The sequence below is a fragment of the Dendropsophus ebraccatus genome, chromosome 14 (assembly GCF_027789765.1).
Source record: "Dendropsophus ebraccatus isolate aDenEbr1 chromosome 14, aDenEbr1.pat, whole genome shotgun sequence".
Lineage (NCBI taxonomy): Eukaryota > Metazoa > Chordata > Amphibia > Anura > Hylidae > Dendropsophus > Dendropsophus ebraccatus.
In genome coordinates, this window is record NC_091467.1 from 67,090,178 (window position 1) to 67,112,039 (window position 21,862).

Consider the following 21,862-nt stretch of genomic DNA (forward strand, 5'->3'; position numbering starts at 1 on the left):
GAAACATTGTAATTGGGCTTATTAGGCAAATATTCCATTATCAAAAAACTTTCCCCAGGTCCCCCCCCTCCCTCTTTGCTCTCATTTACTGCTCATTATCAGGAAATCACAACTCTTTTACATAAGTCGGGCCCTGTGTAACCTATGGAGGAGGGAGATTAGTCGCAAAAAGAGAGCAGAGAACAAAGGATTACACAGCGGGACCTGTGTGAAAGCTGCTATACAGAGGTCAGAGAGGAGATAGCCCAGTGATGTAGCTGTAAATTAACTCTTTGTTCTGTTTTGGTGCCTCATCTCCCTCCACCCCTCCCCTCTCCATAGAAAACCATGAAGACAGGAAGGAGAGCTTCAAACAGTTTTTTCAGGATAAAAATGCATTTTTCGGCTAATAAACCCAATGACAAAGTTTCTTAAAATCGCCTGTACTATTGATTGACTAAAAATAAAAAATAAAAAAAAATAAACAACAGTGACACTTTAACTGTTGCTTTTTAAAATAGTCAGGGCATGATGTGAGTTGTAGTTCCTCTACAGACATCCATGTGCCTTTCACCTTCCACATACATCTAGTACAGTACAACTCCTGACAGGCTTCCATCTGTGTATTATGGGGACCTGACTTCATGTAGGGATCTATAAGGCTTCAGTTCGGGCCATTAGGCCCATAGTCAGGCTAGGCCTTGTGGCTGTAAGACGGATGTAACAGGGACATGATCAGAGCTTCAAAACGACAGTTCCCATCATGCCTGGATTGACCAAGATGGGTATTGTAGTTTTTCAGCAGCTGAAGCGCTGCTTGTTTGTCCCCTGTGACATTGATGGAACAAGTGGATATGATCACATAGGGAGACGGGGGCCAAGACTTATCGCAGGATTCCTTGTCTTAGAACTGACAATGGGCGGCCTGTATCTCTTCATTCATACTAGCCTGGGCTGTAGTTAAATCGCCTTGATATGCCATGGATTACAATGCTCTGTAACCTTGTAGACAGCGTTACCTATTCCCTTTATACATACTGCACTAGCCTGGGTCCCCGCCTGTCTACACATTATACAATCCTTCTTCCTCTACATTATACCTGACAGCAGCCATTACTGTTTTACCATTTTACACCTCCATCATAGACCCCATCCTAAGTCTTTTACTGTCCCTTTATAGCTATGACAATCCCTTGTAGCACAGATTTTGTGTTTGATTTGTCAGCGTGCAGTTCCCAAAACTGATCAGTAGATGGCGCTGTAGACCACCCAATGACCTGATCACATGAAGTGCTTGGAGCACAATTCCATTACATTTATAGATCACATAGATCCTTATTTCTGCTGCCACCAGTTACGCTTTATATCATTATTTGTGTCCTTTATTTCCAGACCATACAAGTTTGTTTTAATCCCGATTGTGGTTACTGTCCGTCCGTCAGTACTGTACTATATGTGCATGGAGGTATGGCACTAATAACAATAAGTGCATTGTCTTCCATCATCATTAAAATATATCTGTTGTTACAAAAAACTTTTTTCATAGACATGTCAGAAATTTTGATTGGTTCCGATCTGAGTGTTCAGACCCGTATTGAGCGGGGAGAAGACTGCGCTGCGGCACGTCCACTGATAGTGGAACTCTATGGAGCTCGACTCTTTTTCTCTAACTCAGAGCAGGGAGAGGATGCGCTGCAGTGCGGTCCTCTCCCCACTTGTTCTCCCAATTAGTACAGATATGAACGCTCAGACCCGTATCGATCAAAGCTTTTGACGTGTCTCTATGACATGTCAAAAGTTTTTTGTAACGACAGTGAAACTTTAACCATAAGGACAATGTGCCACTGGATTGTATGTCATAATTCACTGTTGCATTGATTTCTGCTTTAATCTGTAACCAGGTCGAGTCTGATGACTGGCGGAGCGGCAGGACCGTCTCAGTATAATCCATGGGTGATGGAAGAACCAGAAGAGACGCGGGGTCTTGGGATTGGAGAGCTGAGACAACAACAGCAGCGGATTATAGCAGGTAGAAGTTGTCACTTCTTCAGACACTGATGTTGGGGAGAGGCCGGGCTCACAATCATTATTATAATTCATCCCATAGGTGTTGGATGGGGATGAGGTCCGGGCTCAGGTTCCTCCACACCAGACCCCCCTCCATGTCTGTGGGTACTGGGACTCAGTCATGAAGGGCTAAACCCAGACTGACGCCAGAAGGATGGAATTGACAATTGTTTCCAATGTCTTTGTCCTGAAGCAGTAAGAGTCCCTTCACTTAAAGTGTCACTGTCTTTTTTTTTTTTTTTTTTTTTTTGAGAAATCAACAGTACATGTGGTTTTAAGAAACTTTGTAATTGGGTTTATTAGGCAAATATGCCATTATCTGCATTAAAAAAGACTTTCCCCAGGTCCCCCTCCCTCCTCTCTCCTATCCACTGCTCATTATCAGGAAATCTCGACTCTTTTACATCAGTTGAGCCCTGTCTGTTCTATGGAGAGGGGAGGGGGAAGGAGGGAGATTAGTTGCCAGCAGAGAGGAGAGAACAAAGGATTAAACAGCGGGACCTGTGTGAAAGCCGGTGTTCAGAAGTCAGAGAGGTCAGTGCTGACTTCAGAGGAGATAGCCCGGTGAGGTAGTTGTAAATGAACTCTTTGTTGTCCTGTTTTGGTGCTTCACCTCCCTCCACCCCTCCCCTCTCCATAGAGAACCATGAAGACGTGGGGGGAGAGCTTCAAACTGCTTTTTCATGATAAAAATGCATTTTTCGGCTAATAAACCCAATTACAAAGTTTCTTAAAATCGCCTGTACTATTGATTTCTGCAAAAAAATTTAAACAGTGACTTTTTAAGCTGAGGAGCCTAGGCCAACTGCTGTGGAGCCCCCCATAGTATTACCCCTCCTCCACCATACATTACAGCTGACACAATGCAGTCAGGCAGGTAACATTCTCCTGGCAGCCACCAGCCCAATTCGTCCATTAGATGCGAGATAGAGATGGGTATTCCATCACTCCACAGAACATATCTCCAGTGGTAGTGGCTTTGCACCCCACCATCTGACGCTTAGCATTGTGCTCGGTTAAATAAGGCTTCTAGCCATGGAAACCTAAACCATGAAGCTCCTGGCAGGAACAGTCTTTATGGTGATACCAGATGACATTTGATCTCTGCAGTTATGGAGTCGGCAGCATTGGTGACTTTCTTGCACTTGGTGACCCCCTCCTATAACTTTACATGGTCTCCCTGTGTCTGACGGAGAAATATCTAGGAGGGAACAAATCTCAGGACCTGACTTGTTGCTGCGATTTCTTCTATTAAACCACCGTGCTGGTATCAGTGAGCCCCATAGAACAACTGTGCTGCATCACCAATGTCTGTAAAGCGCCGTGCCGAATATTATATACCTGTGGCAATGGGACAGAATGCAATACCTGAATCCATATAAAGCTGATAGCATATAGTGACCTATAGTCCTCTTTATTTTATTCTGTTCACGGTACTGGAGTAGTCACCACCATCTGCCTCTCTATGTGTCACACAGACCTGTGTTAGGTCCCTTCCTTCAGGATGACAGAACACATGAGAAGGTTGCACAGTAATAATGCAGCCTTAGGGTAAGAAGACATAATAGAAGTAGAAGTGAAGACCGTGTGTAAGTCACGTGCTGTCGCCTTACGGAGAGGAGTCATTGTGTTACAAACAAAGGTAACAATACAGATAACAATAGAAGAAAGTGACAGTCGTGGCAGGTAGTACATTGTGGCGCCCGGAGCAGTCTTCCCTTTCCCTCCCTCCAGCCTCAGAGATGTGTTCAGCATGTCTCCCGGTATACGGGGTTGCTGATTGTATCCATGTGTAATACTCTCCCCGGAGTTAGGCCGCCAGTCCGTGCCATATCTATAACAATTTAGTCATAATAGTCCTCAGCGGCCATCACCAACGCCCTGTTCTCAGGCTTGTCCGCCTCAATTATCAGACGATTTGTTCCCAGCGAGAACGCTCATATTGTACCATTACAGTAAATTAGACCTAATTTGCTGCAAACGTTTTTCTGGGTCTGATTTCAAAGAACGGAGCCGTCAGATCGAGGAGATTACATGTCCCAGCAGTGCTAAAACCCAACGTGCAGTCACATGACACCGCCAAGTGCCGCTCGCTGCTGGAGGTCCTGTGCGTGTAGCTGCCATTGGGGGCTAGAGGGATAATATTCATAGTGTATGGAGAGATTTGGATGTCTTATTTTATATTATTCCTCATCCCTGACTCTCCTGAGATCCCATAGCCGCCCTCTGCCTTATGTAGTGAGGTCCTGGGGACAGGAGAGAAGGGGGGAAATTCTGGTCCATCTGGGCCTCTGTACACAAAGGCACGGTATAACCCTAGTGCTTCCACAATGAGAACGTCTATGCAGGGTTACTATACTTACATTGCCACAGTATGTGCCCCTGCTCCATTCACCTGCCATGGGACTCTACACTGTTATCTTCAATAGTCCCATAGTAAAGGAGCAGCAGTGTACATGCCTGACCACCACGCCATTTACTTAGGGGTCAAGGGACATACATTTTTGTGAGCGTGACAATGAGTAAGTTGCAATACTAGGATCCCTACCAATCATCAAGGTTTGGTAAGGATAGGTAATATTGACGCTAGCTGATTGGTAGGATAGGTAATACCAAACCTAGCTGATTGGTAGGATAGGTAATGCCAAACCAACTGTTTGGTAGGATAGGTAATATGAAACCTAGCTGATTGGTAGGATAGGTAATATGAAACCTAGCTGATTGGTAGGATAGGTAATATGAAACCTAGCTGATTGGAAGGATAGGTAATATGAAACCTAGCTGATTGGTAGGATAGGTAATATGAAACCTAGCTGATTGGAAGGATAGGTAATATGAAACCTAGCTGATTGGTAGGATAGGTAATATGAAACCTAGCTGATTGGTAGGATAGGTAATGCCAAACCAACTAATTGTAAAGGTGCGTTTACACGTAACGATTATCGTGCGAATTTGCGCGATAACGATCAAATTCGAACGATAATCGTACGTGTAAACGCAGTGAATGATCAAACGACGAACAAGAAATCGTTCATTTTGATCTTTCAACATGTCATCAAATTGTCGTTCGTCGCTCGCAAAAAAATCGCAGACGTTCTGTGTAAACAGTCGTCGCGCGATAGTCCGGCCGCCCGCAGCCCGGCCCCCCGCTCATCCGCAGCCCCCTGCGCCGGCTCGATCGCCACCCCCGCCGACGCTCTGATCGCCACCCCTGCCGCCGCTCCGATTCCCCCCCCCCCAGTCGCTGCTCCGATCGCCCCCTGCCGCCGCCGCTCCGATCGCCCCCGCCGCGAGCATACGTTACCTGCTCCGCGAAGCAGGTCTTCCGACATCCCTGGCGCTCCTCTTCAGCACTGATTGGCTGAAGAGGAGCCGTTTGAAATTCCCGCCTCCCCTCTTCAGCCAATCAATGCAAGGCAGCACTGATTGGCTGAAGAGGAGCCGTTTGAAATTCCCGGCTCCCCTCTTCAGCCAATCAGTGGGCCAGGGGGGGGGGGTGATCGGGGCGGCGGGGGTGGAGATCGGGGCGGCGGGGGTGGAGATCAGAGCGGGGGCCGGGCTGCGGATGAGCGGGGGCTGGGCTGCGGGCGTGCGTGCCATTGCAAAACGATCACAAAATGATTTTTCAGTACGATATATCGTACCGTCTAAACGCTGATCGTTATGAAAAAAGAATCGTTACTCAACGATTAATCGACAACGTTAATCTTACGATTGGGCCAATTATCGTTTCGTGTAAACGCACCATTAGGATAGGTAATATCAAACCTAGTTGCTTGGTAGGATAGATATTACCAAACCTAGCTGATTGGTAGTATACGTAATACCAGACCTAGCTGATTGGTAGGATAGGTAATACCAGACCTAGCTGATTGGTAGGATAAGTAATACCAAACCTAGCTGATTGGTAGGATAGGTAATACCAGACCTAGCTGATTGGTAGGATAAGTAATACCAAACCTAGCTGATTGGTAGGATAGGTAATACCAAACCAAGCTGATTGGTAGGATATGTAATACCAGACCTAGCTGATTGGTAGGATAGGTAATATGAAACCTAGCTGATTGGTAGGATAGGTAATACCAGACCTAGCTGATTGGTAGGATAGGTAATATGAAACCTAGCTGATTGGTAGGATAGGTAATACCAAACCTAGCTGATTGGTAGGATAGGTAATACTTTTATTTCTTTGGATTACCCCACTTTAAATACAATGCCAGGGACTTCTGAATTCACTTAGTAGAGTCATCATTCAGGACTGCATTCATTCTACAAAGAGCGCCCCTCTGTCTGGAGGACCCGGTACATTCATTCTCATAGGGGGTCCCAGATGTAGGACACAATTAGCTCTTATTTGGTAAACTGACCATTATTATTTCTTTATGCAGAACAAGACGCTGGCCTGGACGCCCTCTCATCTATAATCGCCCGGCAGAAGCAGATGGGTTATGATATTGGAAATGAACTGGATGAGCACAACGGTGAGTAACAAAGCTTCTTCCCGCACTTATCTTATATTCCTCAGCGGGGGTCGACGCTGAACACATGAAAACACCCTGAAATTTGAGCTCCATAGAAAGTCTCTACCTTAAAGTTTAGGAAAACTCATTCTACCTGTTCTCACCCAGTAAGAATGGAATTGTAAACATTCCCAGGGGCCGGAGCAATGGCTTCTAAGGGGTTAAGCTTATGTAATAGCAGGAATGATGTCATTGCCATGATGTCACTCCTAAACAAACCCCTGGTTTATATAATGGAGATTCTCACCAGCTTCCCTCAGCTCCGTCTGCTGGTTGCTTGGCCGCCTGCTCTTTTCTTGTCAAGTGGCTGATATTTGCAAGGTGCTTTGTCCTGCGCTGGGTCAAGCAGACAAGAAAACAAATCATTTCCTCACCGCAGTAAAACGAGGAAGGTTTTTTTTTTTTTTCTTTTTCTCCTTTTTTTCGTATCCTGCCAAAAGCGACACATCTCTGAATGTAAATATTTGTCTCTTGTGAGAACTGCGCTCTGACAAAACAAACACAGAAAGAGCGAGAGAATATTCAATAAACCGTGGCGGGGCCCATGAAAAACCCTTCACTTGATACGGCCAGTGGGGTGAGGTTACTAAGCTGTAAGACGGGAGAATCCTAAAAAAGGTACATAATAGGTCTATATCAGTACGAGTCCGTACGTTCCTGTGGGTGCTGCACACAATACACATCGTAACAAGGCCGTGTATGTGTGAGAACCCACAGCTTTACTGAAGCCCCATTACACGGGGCGGTCTCCGAAAGTAAGCGAGCGCTTGCTTGCTCCACGTTCCCAGCTCGCTGCTGGCGCTAGCAAGAGCGTAAATGTGTGTGGGGGGGGGGGCGTGGGAAGATGCGCGGGGGGGGGGGGGGGGTTCTCCCCAGATGATATTACACGGAGCAATGGCAGCAGATGGTCGTTTGTCTTTCAACATCGCTCATATTGGCCGATCGTTTCCTTTTATTACACGTAGCAATTATCGGTTGTAATGGGCAATAATTGACCAGATACAGCCAATAATCACTTTGTGTATTAGGGCCTTAAAGCGTAACTGTCATTTCAGGGTAAATTTTCTGAAAACAATAAATATCTATAGTACAAGCGATTTTAAGAAACTCTGTAATAGGTTTTATTTACCAAAATTATTTACCATTTTCCTTCTGTACTGAAAAAGCAGTTTTCCTAGCTCGCCCCTCACTTCAGCAGAAGCAGGATTTCTGTGTCCTTTATGCTCTATGGAGAGGGGAGGGGCTGAGAGGAGTCAGTGAGCACGGAGCAGTCCTGCACAGCACAACACTCTGCAATCTTCTCTCAGCAAGTTCCTAGATAAGCACTGACCTTTCTGACCTCTGAATTCAGCATTTTAGGTTTCCAGACAGTCTACAAACAGCTGACCTTCATGTCTCCTCTTCCTGCTCCCTCATCTCCCTCAGCCCCTCCCCCCTTCATAGGGTATAATAAACACAGCTGTCTTTACTGGCTTCTCTGTAATAAAGGTGAATTTGCCTGATAATGCACAGATAAGAAGTAAGGGGGGGAGGCTGGGAAATTGCTTTCTGAGTACAGAAAGAGGCTTTTTTTGCCTTATAAAACCTATTATAGAGTTTCTTAAAATTGCTTATACTACTGATTTCTGCAATAAAAAAAAGACTGTTACAGTTTAAGAGCTGCTCTGTGCATTTTTCTTATGTTGGACTAAGTTCACATTGCATCAGAGCAAGGCTGGTTGATTAATCACATTTATTCAATAACTTCTCAATCTTAATACCACACAATTTACTTTTTCGTTGGTATAGTAGCTTTGGTCCTGCCTTATTGACTCTCATGCAAGAAGAGGCCTGGACTGACCACCTGGTTGGCCCCAGAACCAAGACGTGGGCCTCTGTGCCCCTTGCCCCCATCCAGGGACTTGTCTCATGTGGGTCCATTACCTAACAGGTGTGAAGCAATGACTGGATTGGACCCTCTGTAAGGGCTTTTTTACACAAGCTGATTATCGGCAAGTAGTGTATGGAGAAACGCTCATTAGGCCAATAATTGGCTAATGTAAAAACACCAGCGACTAGCCAAAGAATGAGAAAATGTCAGCTCAAAAAATGTCAGGCCAAAAAAAAAAAAAATATATCATTGTTTACCTGGCGCACATCTTCCTGTGTAACCAGTGATGTGAGGCAATAGCAATGTATTTAAAGGGCTGCAAGAACGATACAGTGATCATTTGTGCGGCCGGCCACTCGATTGATCGTGCTGTGTAAAGGCACTACAAGCTTTTGTACTTGTTTGCAGATAGACAAAGATTGTTTAGTCTAAAAGGACCTTCACAGCCATGTTCTTATGTTGGATTTCATCAGGTTCATCATGTCGGAAGGGTTTTATGTCGATGGGGAATGCATGAGTTGCAGCAGGATACCCATCCTGGGCATGATAATGTTGAGGCATGCAAATATTTATTCTGACTGTGGATACAACATGGGGACCATAGTGGTCTTTAAATACTACATAGGGAGCTGTGAAGGACTGTGCATAATACATGGGGTGCTGCGGACAGTATGTGCAAGGCTTGGGGACAATATATGGGGGGGGGCTGTGGGTACGACAGGGAGGGTGCCTATATTGCTTAAAATGGGGTGGATAATACTGCGGGGGGGGGGCTTGTAACATTGCTAAACCCCATATTGTGCATATATAACATGATAGAGTTCCTTTCCTTTCTTTTACATACCGGACCTGCATATAGCAACATTTCTAAAAGGAGTATTCTAATCCAGTATTATAATTAAATAAAACTAATAAAAATGTACATATAACTTACTAATATAGTGTTATCACTAATAGTAGTGTCTTCAGCATGATTACCCCTGACAGGAAGTTGTGTAGTCCTTTCATTTTCAATGTGGTGTCCTTCCATCCTAAGGCAACTCTTCATCCTCTGCAGTCTCGGGGGAAACTTGGCTGAATTGTGTATCTAAACTCTATCCATCTTCTCCCTGTCATATACATATATGTTTTTATTGTGATATGAGTTGTGATTACAGCATGTTGCCTTGTGATAAATGATGCCACAGGCTGAGGAGCAGACAGGGAATGAATGCAGCAGGTGCTGCAGATTTATTGACTGCAGAAAAAGAGAACTGGCAGGAGGACTGTGATGAAGAGCTAAGGGAAAGCAATGCATTCTGGGAGTTGTAGTACCAAGCAACTGCTCAACCCGGAGAGGACATAGTAGGGGAGAGGATTTCTTACCCTCAAAGCAACTAGGGCAGACAGGTAAGCAATGCCTTATGCTGTATGTTGGAAAATCTTCCTGATGGCTTATCATGTTGGAGACGATCATGTGATCATGTAGTCACACAGTCGCCTGCTCTTCTTTCTCCTCCCGGGATTATTTCCATTAAACCTCTAGCGTCTTCATGTAGAATTAGTGGTGGGCACGATGTGTTACTTTATTTTCAGCAAATCCTCGCTTATTACTATATTCCTGTCCATTTTATATCTGTTAGGAAAATATTTCAAACTCACTTCAGCTTTGTTTTCGCTTTCAAGTGCGTCATTGAGTCAGATGACCTCCATCTTGTCCTCGCTCCCTTCCCTGTGAGTCAACCTTTCTGTTTATTGGAAGCCGCTCTTTGTGACTAAGCGCTGCCCCATAAACCGGCCTTCTCCACATTAATAGGGGAGCCGTCGGCCCCTCATTACCTTGATAAAATTTCCCCTCTCCGTAATTGTTGCTCGGCTTGTTATTGGCATCCCGCAATTTTATGGTCGCTAGTAAATGTTTATGTGATGATCGTTCATTGAAGGCTCGTGACGTTCCGGAATAAGTAGATGCAGCGCGCCGAGCGTTTGGCTTCAGCCGGAATAAACACTAAATAGGTCAAACGCAACGCCAGCAAAGGCGTCACTGAAAGTTTACAACCCCTTTAAATGTTTGTTTTTAGTTCTAAGGATTAGAAACAGCCCCACAACTGTCCACAGGTCACGTGGGGTATTGCAGTTCAGCCCTCTTCAGTTCAGTTGAGCCGAACTGCAATACAATTATTCTAAATTTGGATGACTCCTTTAAGTCTGTGAGAATTGGAAGGACTGTGCTTGGTTTACCAAGATTATCAAAAATTTTCCCTTGTAACGGATAATACCAAATACTAAGGATCCAAGACAAATGGATGACAACCACGGTTAGGGTCCTATTACACGGGCCAGCTCGATCAATATTGTAAACGAGCACTGATCTGCTAGATCAGCGTTCATTTACTGAGCCTAACTTTCTAACATCCAAGGCCACAAGTGAGCGACGATTAGTGAGATTGCCACTCTTGCACTTGCACTGCCTTTACACGCCACAGTTAATTGAGAGGTCGGGCCACACAAACGATCCTTGTATCGTTCATGCGACCATTTAAATATATTGCTCTGCGTATTTCTTGTGTACACAGCGAGACGTGACTCCGGCAAGCAATGATTAATAGAGCTGCTCAAAAGATGCAAAGAGTGTGAGTTTTCTTGCAACTCGGATGATCGCTGACACTTTTACACAGGCCAGTTCTCAACCAAATGGCTCCCTACTAGGCACTCTGATGTGTCTGCTGTGATTATAGCTGCGTTCTAGGTTCCCAACCCCCTCTGTGTTATAAGCAGTGTTATCGCTCCCTGCCCAGAGCGTGCAGAAGTTAATATACAGGTTCCTCTGCCGGCCACCTTTTCTGCAGTAGCTCAGTGGAGTTGGTGTAGCTGAGCTGTGCACAGAACAGCAGAGCACAGGTCAGCAGCCGTGATGCCAGCCCTAGTGCTGCTGATGAGGACCAATCACAGCGAAGGAGCCCGCCCACAGAGGACACCAAGAAGTGGAGCAGCCTTCAAGCAATGTGCAAGGTAAAAAGGGGATCTGGGGATAACCCTTTAAGCCTTAGCAGGGCTTCTTATAAAAAAACTTGGAAGCCTGCGTGTTCTGTTCCATAATCCCAAATTATAATTCTCCCTTAATTTACTGCCCTTGAAAGACAGGTGCTGCTTTTAAAGGGGTTATTCAGTGCTACAAAAACATGGCCACTTCCTTCCAGAGACAGCACCTCTCCTGTCTCCAGTTTGGGTGCAGATTTTATAACTCTGTTCCATTGAGGTGAAAGAAGCTTAATTGCAAACCACACCTGACCTGGAGACAAGAGCGGTGCTGTCTCTGGAAGAAAGTGGCCATGTTTTTCTAAAACTGGATAATCCCTTTAAGACCAGTGTAATGCCTTATTTCCCTTGCGGTGGCACTGATGGCTACCTCTAATTCTTTTGTATGCCACTTCCCCACAGATCGCAGCTGATTGTGGGACATTGCAAGACTCTTCTAACAAAAAACAATCCAATTTTTTAAAGAATAGATTCAAAATACATTTTACACGGTGTTTTTATTTTAGACAAGAATGGCCGCACTGCATTGAACGCTCTGGAGAGCAATGGCCGTTGTCCACACACTGTATTTAACAACAGCGTTGTTCACTACCGCTACACAAATAATCGACTTGTCAGTTATTTGTGACGGCAGAGACAACGGCCGTCCACACAATGTTTGGCTGTTCTGACAGCTGTATATCGCATGGACTACAATGGTTGATTAGATTGCAGGCACACCCCCGCAATCCAAATAAAATGATATTCCTGTTGGCCGATATGGTAAATATCGGCCGCAGTAACATGTCAAACAGTGGCCGTTGTTTATACACAGTGTGAACATAGCCTTAATCTATTGTTTGCCTGGAACTGTTGACGTTCACTGCGGCTTTCCTGCCCATATCTCTGCAGTCACAGACGCTCTGTGAATTCGGCTGGTATGCTTTCTGTAGACTTGTTACTCTTGGGCCCCAGACAGGCCTTGCTGCCCCTTGCCCTGGCAAGCCTCCGTCTACAACACATCAAGTTTACTTTTGGCAGAACTCCTTTGTGGGTCCTTGGGACCAAAAACAAGTCAACCAGCGGTAAAGGTTGTAGTAGACGCGCCCTAGGCGTGCGGGAATCGAGTCGTATAACGACAGGGGCAGCAAAGGTTCAGGCTACGGAGAGAATGGCATAGTCGGAGAAGAATGTTTGGCTCCGGCTCCTGACGATCTGCAGCCACGCAAAGGAAGAAGGGATTATTTGCAGATCGGGATGCGGTTTATAGGCGCAGAGATGAGAACTTTTTGGCCGTGACGTCTCGATGACTTGTCATGCGAGGTCGCGGCGATGCTCTTTTAAATTCCTCAGGCTTCAAATGAATTGTTTGGGTGGAACGGCGAGATAAACGCGCGCTGTGCGTACTTCATTCACAGGCCTCGCATGCCTCCAGCACTAATAAGGTTGCCACTTGGCTTCACATTAGAGGGAGCAATCCGCCAGCTACATTTGCCACCTGGCTCGGCATTAGCAGACCACATCCAGCCTGCCGAAGCTTCACATCTGGATGGGAAAGCTTTTAAAGGTTTCTATCAGACGGGTCGGGTTCTGCGTCTCTCATTAATATGGCCGAGGTCTCCCCTGAGGAAGTCTGGTTGTCGTAAGGAGAAGAATAAAGGAACTGAATAACACTGTGCCGTATCCGAAAAAGAAGAAGCCTACAAAGAGAAGCCATGTCTCTAGTTAGGAGTGTCCCTGCCACATTCAGCCCTGTCCTCTACTACATCGTCACATGGGTGGACGGGTTCTTGTGTCCCATTCCCCCCCTCCCCCCCCAAAGGGCAGCACATTCCTCAGCATGTAATACTCAGTATATAACCTGCTATAATATATCCACACTCTCCCCCTAAATACTCTGTGCTTCTGTGGACCCTCCTCCATCCACTGTGTAATACTTGGGTTACCATTATACGGGCCGATGGGAGCCCGATAATAACTGTAAAAGAGCGCCGGTCTGCTAGATCGGCGCTCATTTACTGGGCCTATTACACGGCTCGATAATCGTTTAACAAGGGCTGCATGGACATCAATACCGGTGTCCTTGCAGCCCTTGCTTAAACTCTATACTTTACCTATCCATGCTGCAGGGCTCCTCTTGCGGTCTTCTCCCCGGGTTCAGCTGACAGGCCGCTCAGCCACGCTCTGTCACGGCGGTCCCGGACAGAAGACCCCGTGAGAATACCGCAAGAGGAGCCCTGCAGCATGGATAGGTAATGTATAGAGTTTGGAAACCGTCAGCCGCTGGGCGCGCACCGCTATTACACGTCGGCGCCCTACAATTATAGGTCCAAACCTAAATCACCGATCAGCCAATGATCGTTGTCATCGGCTGATCGTTGTGTTTATTACGCTGAGCGAAAATTGTCCGGATAGGGCCTATTCGGCTGATTATTGTTCCGTGTAATAGGGCCCTTAGTCAATCACCTACCATAAAATTCTCCTCCTTAAAGGGGCCCTGCCACCAAGACAATATTATCTAAAAATCATCATCATGTTATAGAACAGGAAGAGCTGAGCCGATTGATATATAACTTTATGGGACAAGATTCAGTATAACTTGTAACATTTTGATTGGAATCCCTGATCATTCTGTGTTTAGGAGTCCAGTGGGCGGTGTCATTCAATGGACTGGACTCTTTAGCCTGGAAACATCAGAGATTTCAATCCATACATTTTCCTTAAAAATATATATCAATCCGCTCAGCTGCTTCTGCTCTATAACATGATACCAATAGCTTAGGTAGCATTTTTATAATGACCGGTTCCCTTTAAATACTCTGTGCTGCTGAGGGACCCAATATTTATTTTCTGTGACCTCTCACAGATCAGCACACCTCTTTTTTTTTTACTCTGTGCTGCTGTGGACCCTGCTCCTTCCTCCGTGTAATAATCTATGACCTCCAGGGGCGTAACTAGTAATGGCTGGGCCCTATAGCAAATTTTTGATTGGGGCCCCCATTCCCGACTGACCACTCAGCCATCAAGTCTAGTTATAACTGCAAGGGCTCTTCAGGAGTGCTTGCCGTTAAAGGGACATTTGCAGAACCTGGGAGGCCCGCTTGGTCACCTAATAGGAGGCCCAGTGTATTTCAGGAACAGGCAACAGGGCCCCCTGATGTGGTGGGCCCCATAGCAGCTGCTATGGCTGCCACAGTGGTAGTTACGCCCCTGATGACCTCCCATAAGATCTCACTGCTCTCCCAAAATATTCTGTGCCCCTGGGGGTCCCCACACTTTAGGGAAGATTTATCAAACATGGTGTAAGGTGAAACTGGCTCAGTCGCCCCTAGCAACCAATCAGATTCCACCTTTCATTCCTCACAGACTCTTTGGAAAATAAAAGGTGGAATCTGATTGGTTGCTAGGGGCAACTGAGCCAGCTTCACTTTACACCATGTTTGATAAATCTCCCCCTTTCTGTCTATAATGTCTTACAAAATTTTCACGCTTCTCTCCTGAAATACTCTGTGTTGCTAGGAGGTGGAGGTCTGTTCTCTTATTTCTATACTTCTATACTCTATCATAGAGGTCCCCATTCAGGCTCCTTGCCTCTTAGGGGCCTATTCCACACAGGGATAATCGGCCGAATTGGCCGATAATTATCGCTCCGTGGAATAGAGAGAACGATCAGCCGATGGCCGTGTTATCGGCTGATCGTTCATTTAGGTTCAAACCTAAAATCATCGGTCGCCACCCGCGCTTCGTGGAATAGCGGTGCGCGGCGGGGGACCGACAATTTAAAAACATCATACATTACCTATCCAGGCTGCAGGTCTTCTCCTGCTTTCCTTCTTCTGGTCCCGTGCGCAGCAGCAGCAGCTTCGTAGCGGCCTGTCTGAGCTGACAGACCGCTCAACCAATCACTGGCCAGGACTGTCGCGGCCAGTGATTGGCTGAGCGTTCTGTCAGTTCAGACAGGCCGCTCCGAACCTGCTGCGGCGTGGGACCGGGAGAAGGAGAAGACCTGCAGCCTGGACAGGTAAAGTATGAAACAAGGGCTGCAAGGACATTGGTAACAATGTCCCTGCAGCCCACGCTAAACGATTATCGGCTGTGGAATAGGCCCAGTAAATCGAATCGAATCGATCAAGAGAGTCTCTTGATCTGAAGGACCTGGTGATGCTGCAGGGAAACTGAACACTTACAACCAGGTCTTTCCATGAATCCAGTTGATCTCTAAGTGTTCTATACCTAGTGTCTTATTATCCTTCTAACTAGTAGTTATTACCCATAGTGGAGACCCCCTTTAAGCAATATTTGGGTCACCCTCAGCATATTGGACTATATCAGAGGGAAATGATTGTAGCCGTGTTCCCCTTCTGACTTGCCTGCTTATTTTCCCCACATACGGGTGGGATCTATATAAGGGTGGGGGGCTTAAGTAGTGTGAGAGAAGTGTCTGTCACCACTGGCCTCACTCATCACTCCACACCACATGGGGCCTCAGACACGGCTACGGCTCATACTCATCACTTCTCAGTGAACCGAACCACTGAGACGTCGCCCGTTATGGAGAATGCCCTTTAATCTGGGTGAGCGTAATGCCTGGGGGTCATCACCGAAACCATGGGGGAAACCTACTGCTGATTAATGTATGGCACTGCTGTAATCATATACAGTACAATATACTAGTCCAGCTGTTAGCTCATGTTAAGTAATGTATGTACACAGTGACCCCACCAGCAGAATAGTGAGTGCAGCTCTGGAATATAATACACGATGTAACTCAGGATCAGTAATGTAATGTATGTACACAGTGACCCCACCAGCAGAATAGTGAGTGCAGCTCTGGAATATAATACAGGATGTAACTCAGGATCAGTAATGTAATGTATGTACACAGTGACCCCACCAGCAGAATAGTGAGTGCAGCTCTGGGGTATACTACAGGATGTAACTCAGGATCAGTAATGTAATGTGTGTACACAGTGACCCCACCAGCAGAATAGTGAGTGCAGCTCTGGAGTATAAGACAGGATAAGTAATGTAATGTACACAGTGTCTCCACTTTTTATGTAGGTTATTGTAGCATATAAACAGGGAGATGTACTTCTCATGTGGATATACTCTTTAAGGATATGTTCACACTGAGTAAAACAGGTGGAATTCCGCTGCGGAACTTTCCACCACGCAATCCCACCTGTCTCAGTGTCACAGCCCGTCTATGGGAGAGTGTGCGCTCCTCCACAGCCGCCGCTCTCCGCTCAATGAAGTGACATGTCACTTCTTCGAGCGGAGAGCGGTGGCAGCGAAGGAGCGTGCGCACTCTCATTCACTCAGCGGGACACTGAGCACGGCGGGATTCGGAATTCCGCCGTATTTGCTCCGTGTGAACATACCCTAAGGGTGCTTTCACACATACCGTATCACAGCAAATTTCCCGCACAAAATCCATATGGTACAAATAAACGCACATAATACGCTGCTGCAGAAATAAATTGCCATTGAGTTACATAGTAATCATTATCGCGGCAGATTTTATTGCGATAAACTCGTAGCGTGAAATTTGCTGCGATACAGTAGGTGTGAACGCACCTTCAAGTTGGAATATGATGCACATGGTTCTTCCTGGAAATGAATTTATAAAAAAAACCAAGATCAGAGAGCTGAATACCAAACGCCGTCAGATCATTCTAACCGCACCTTTCCTCCATGGCTTTTTCCTTTTTGTCTGGTTGGTGTTTATTTGTACAAGGTTTCCTTTATTAGAGCTCATCGGGCCTCGATGTTTCTATTTCGGTTTTACTATTAACCAGCTGTCTGTGGACACCGCCAGAAGGTGGACAAGTAATGATTTGTTTTCTTCTCGCATCCATGAAAGGTTGAAACCTCCCAAAATTATGCTTGTTAATTGAAACCATTAGATAGCCCAGTATATATAAAGCAAAAAAGTCCTGCAGCACTCCTCAGATATGTAATGCAAATGGGTGCCTGGCGGTCAGCACAAGGGACCAACGGTGCTTGAAGTATATAAAAGTAGAAAACCGCAGCACTCCGAGTAAAGTCAAAAAAGTTCTTTGTTTATTCCACCCAAAACTTGTGACGTTTCGCTCCCTCACTGAGAGCTTTTTCAAGCAGTGTAATAACATGTGCTCAATACAGGTTTATATGTGCTCACATATCAATAAGATGATTGACAGACAATCAATCGATAAAGTGTATAAAAATACATATAGCATATAGTGACAGTGTAACAAAACAAATATAGGTGCTTGGCATAAGTGCACATGTAGATATAGTGATTTATATAAGTGTAATAAATGCACCAAAGTTCACAATATAAGTAAATAAGTATAAACAACCAGCTGGGTACACAGAGGGGGGGTCACTCACCAAGGAGACTACAGGACTTTTTTGACTTTACTCGGAGTGCTGCGGTTTTCTACTTTTATTTTTATTTATATATATATATATATATATATATATATATATATATATATATATATATATATATATATATATATATATTATATAGCTGTATTTATTGTGGTTTTATTTTGAGGATTTTTTTTATTTATTTTTTTACATGCAACACATATAATTTATTGAACATAAAAATAAATTTTTTTTTTTTAAATATATATAATAAATAATGAAAAGAAGTTATATCTATTAAAGCTCATGCAACTCGTCTTTTTGCATGTTTATGTAGTAAAGGTCGTCTTCTGCTAGCTAGAGCTCTAAAGCAAATTCCTGTTCGCACAACCAGGGACCTCAGTGTCATTCAAGTGAATGGGTCTCGTGATTACACACTATGAGGGAGAGTTATCAAACATGGGGTAAAGTGAAACTGGCTCAGTTGCCCCTAGCAACCAATCAGATTCCACCTCTCATTCCTCACAGACTCTTTGGAAAATGAAAGGTGGAATCTGATTGGTTGCTAGGGGCAACTGGGCCAGTATCACTTTACACCATGTTTGATAAATCTCCCCCTATGTGTCCTGTGTATGTCAAACCTATTATGTTAGACAACCTCAGCTCCATACATTTGAACTGTAACAGACTTTGGGCTCCACGAATTTGCTGTAAAATTGTGCCAGTGTGGCTGCTGCCACCACTGCTTTAGGAAAATATTGCCTTTAGCGCTTAGGATACTATTAGACGGCTGATGGCAGCCCCATCAATAATGTAAATCAGCGCTATATGTCAGATCTCCACTCATTTACTGAGCCTATAGCACGGCTCGATTATCATTTAGCAAGGGCTTCACAGACATCATTTGTGATGTCTGTGCAGCCCTTGGCCTAAATTGGTATACATTACCTCCCCATGCTCCCAGTCTTCTCCTGCCCTTTGCCTTCACTCCCGACGCCACCGCTGTAGCTTCAGAGGGGCCTGTCTGAGCTGAGAGGCTGCTCAGCCAAACACTGGCCATGACCCCTGTGACTGACCGTCAGCTCATACAGGCCACTCTGATGCTACAGCGGTGGCGTTGGAAGTGAAGGCAGAGCCCAGGAGAAGACTGGGAGCATGGAGAGGTAATGTATACAGGTTTATTTCATTGTTAGCTATTGGCCATGCATTGCTATTACACGTAGCGATACGCTGTTGATGGCAGATGATTTTAAACCTAAAGACACAATCAGCCGAGGATCGTTGTCATCAGCTGATCGTTGTCTCAATTACATGGAGCGATAATTGTCCGTATCGGCCTGATTCAGTGTAATAGGGCCCTTACTGTAAACCTTGTATTGCTCCTCATTTACGACTGGGGCTACTAAACGATTTGTGCTTGTGTGACCAGGAACCTTTGTGTTGCACGACTCCACCGCTCATACAAGTGAAGGTGTCGTGTTGCTACTCACAACCGCCCATGACCGCAACCCTCTGCATCACCATGTGACCCCATTAACTTGTATCAATGATGGACTTGCGCGACCAGAAAATGCTGTGTAAAGCCTTATTCACACGTCCCGTAAAGTTGTCCGTAATTGCAAATCCGAAATCACAGTTCAACTTAAAGCACATTGATTTATTTTGGGCTATTCACACATTCGATCTGTTATCCGTTCCGTAAAAAAAAAAAAAAGGACATGTCCTAGTGCGGATCATGCTGCGGATTACCAATAGAAGTCTATGGGATCTGTATTTTTTATGTGATATCCGCGACGTCCGCAAAAAAAAACGAATCAAATTTATGCAAAGTAGTATTATTCACATTTTAGGGAAACAGATGCAATTACGGATGATTTTCGACGGATTGTGGAGAAAAAAAATAGCGTCCCAGAAAAATCTCTGAACATGTGAATAAGGCCTAATCCTAACCTATATTACTGGGGCAACGTAAGGGTCCTATTACACGGAACGATTTTTAACGACTAACGATAAACGATCGCAAACAAGATTGTTTTATCATTAACCTGAAATCCTTCTCCTTATTACACAGAACGATGGTCGTTAGATAGGATTGTTACTATGATCGTTATTGTGATTGTTACTATGATTGTTTATTCCTTCTGATCCCAGTAAAACAATGGACAATGTGCAATTACACTGAACGATTAGTGAACAAATGCGGAACTTGAGCGAACGAATGTGGAATTACAGCGAACGATTAGCGAACAATTAATGTTAATTTTACCCTCAGATCTAAATCAACAACATACGAAAGATTTTTTTCGATCATTGCCTGCAATTACACACAGCGACTATTGTTTAAATTCGAACGATATAACGATTTTTCGCACGATAATCTTCCCATGTAATGGGGCCCTAACTGTTGGCTCGGCCTCCTCCATGCATCAGAGCTATTTTTACTGCTTTTACGGCTACAATTGTTGCACTTTAGTTTGTTTTGTCATAGAATTTTTATAGCATTTTACTACTTCTATTCTTGTTTGGTGTTTTTAGTTCTTTAGTCCTTTTCTGCTTTGTCGAGAGCCCAGAGAACAGTCATTGTTTCCCGAGCCGTTGTATCATCAAGGGCTGCGACTTGGCATCCTTCTGCAAGTTTTTTTTTTTTTCTCCCAATCTCTGGCATCACCCGTTAAGTGCCCTTTTTTTCTGAGAACACTCGGAGAACAATACAATGACATCGTGATACGATCCTTTCCTTGGCATCGGCTTGGTGCAGGCTCCTTATTACCTGGCACGGCAGAATCCCAGGAGACGGGCGCGCGACAAGGAGCTCGAATAAGCCGCAGAGAAAGGAGATCTGACCTTTTTAATTTCATAATACAACATACAACTTAAAAACCGGCGGGGACAATAGGCCGCTCCATTTAATGCGGCTGAAAATAGCCGATTTTGTTCCGTTGACAGCTTTCGTATTGAGGATTAGGCTCCAACTGATGCATTTTTAATAGACCCACGGGTTGCCTTTCTGAACTTGAAGGAGTCTTTCCGGGCCTGTTATTTTCCCCTCGCTGTGTGGTTTGATGGCAATTGGATTATATATGTAGAAAACACTTTCCAATAAAAATTAGCAGCACTAATTGAACAAGCGTTGGGGGGGAGATTAGGGCCGGTTAATGCAGGAAGAAGTGTAAAATTCCTGCAGAATAAGAAAGCAAGAGCAGTGACGTCATGGCCCTTATGACATCATTGATGGCCCTGTTCTGTCCTGGATATGGCAAGGGTAGGGAACCTTGGCTCTCCAGCTGTTGCAAAACTACAACTCCCATCAGGCTTGATGAGAGCCAAGGTTCTCTACCCATGCCATATTGGAACAGTATTAGAGATAGGAATGTGTAGTCATCCACTAGGCTCGGCACGACATCTAGCAGGATGAGTGGGAGGGCTAGTTAGGGTCCTATTACACGGAGCGATTTTTAACGCCTAATGATAAACAATCGCAAATGAGATTGTTTATCGTTAACCTGAAATCGTTCACCATATTACACAGAACGATGGTCGTTAGTTACGATCGTTATTGTGATCGTTACTATGATCGTTTATTCCTTCTGATCCTAGCAAAACAACGAACAATGTGCAATTACACTGAACGATTAGTGAACGAATGTGGAAGTACAGTGAACGATTAACGATAATTTTAGCTTCAGATCTAAATCAACGATCAACGACATACGAACGATTTTTCTATAGTTGCCTGAAATTACACAGAACGATTATCGTTTAAATATAACGATTGTTCACACGATAGTCGTCTGGTGTAATAGGGCCCTTACTCGAGGTTGTTTTTTTATGTTCTTTACCTTCTGTAACTATATATACATCGAGCAATATAAGGACGGGTTTATTAAGAACCGTGACTTATAAGTCATACTCTACATTAACATGTTATTTTTTAATATCCGGGATCCTGATGTCGGAACTACTTGGGTGACAAAACTTGCAGTATTATAGGGCAGATAACAAGGGTTTTTCCACTGGCGACAATCGTCGTCATCTATCTGTCTGATTAGTTGTGGTCCAACTGTTGGGATCC

At 44.8% G+C, this 21,862-nt stretch overlaps 1 protein-coding gene across 1 annotated transcript in view; it reads left to right on the forward strand.

Annotated features, from left to right (window-relative positions):
* Positions 1 to 21,862, forward strand: part of STX8 (syntaxin 8) — a 120,018-nt gene that overhangs the window by 14,253 nt on the left and 83,903 nt on the right. The window contains exons 5-6 of the mRNA XM_069952533.1: positions 1,881 to 2,008; positions 6,435 to 6,527. Of these exons, the coding sequence (XP_069808634.1) occupies positions 1,881 to 2,008; positions 6,435 to 6,527 (221 nt within the window). The remainder of the gene's footprint in view (positions 1 to 1,880; positions 2,009 to 6,434; positions 6,528 to 21,862) is intronic.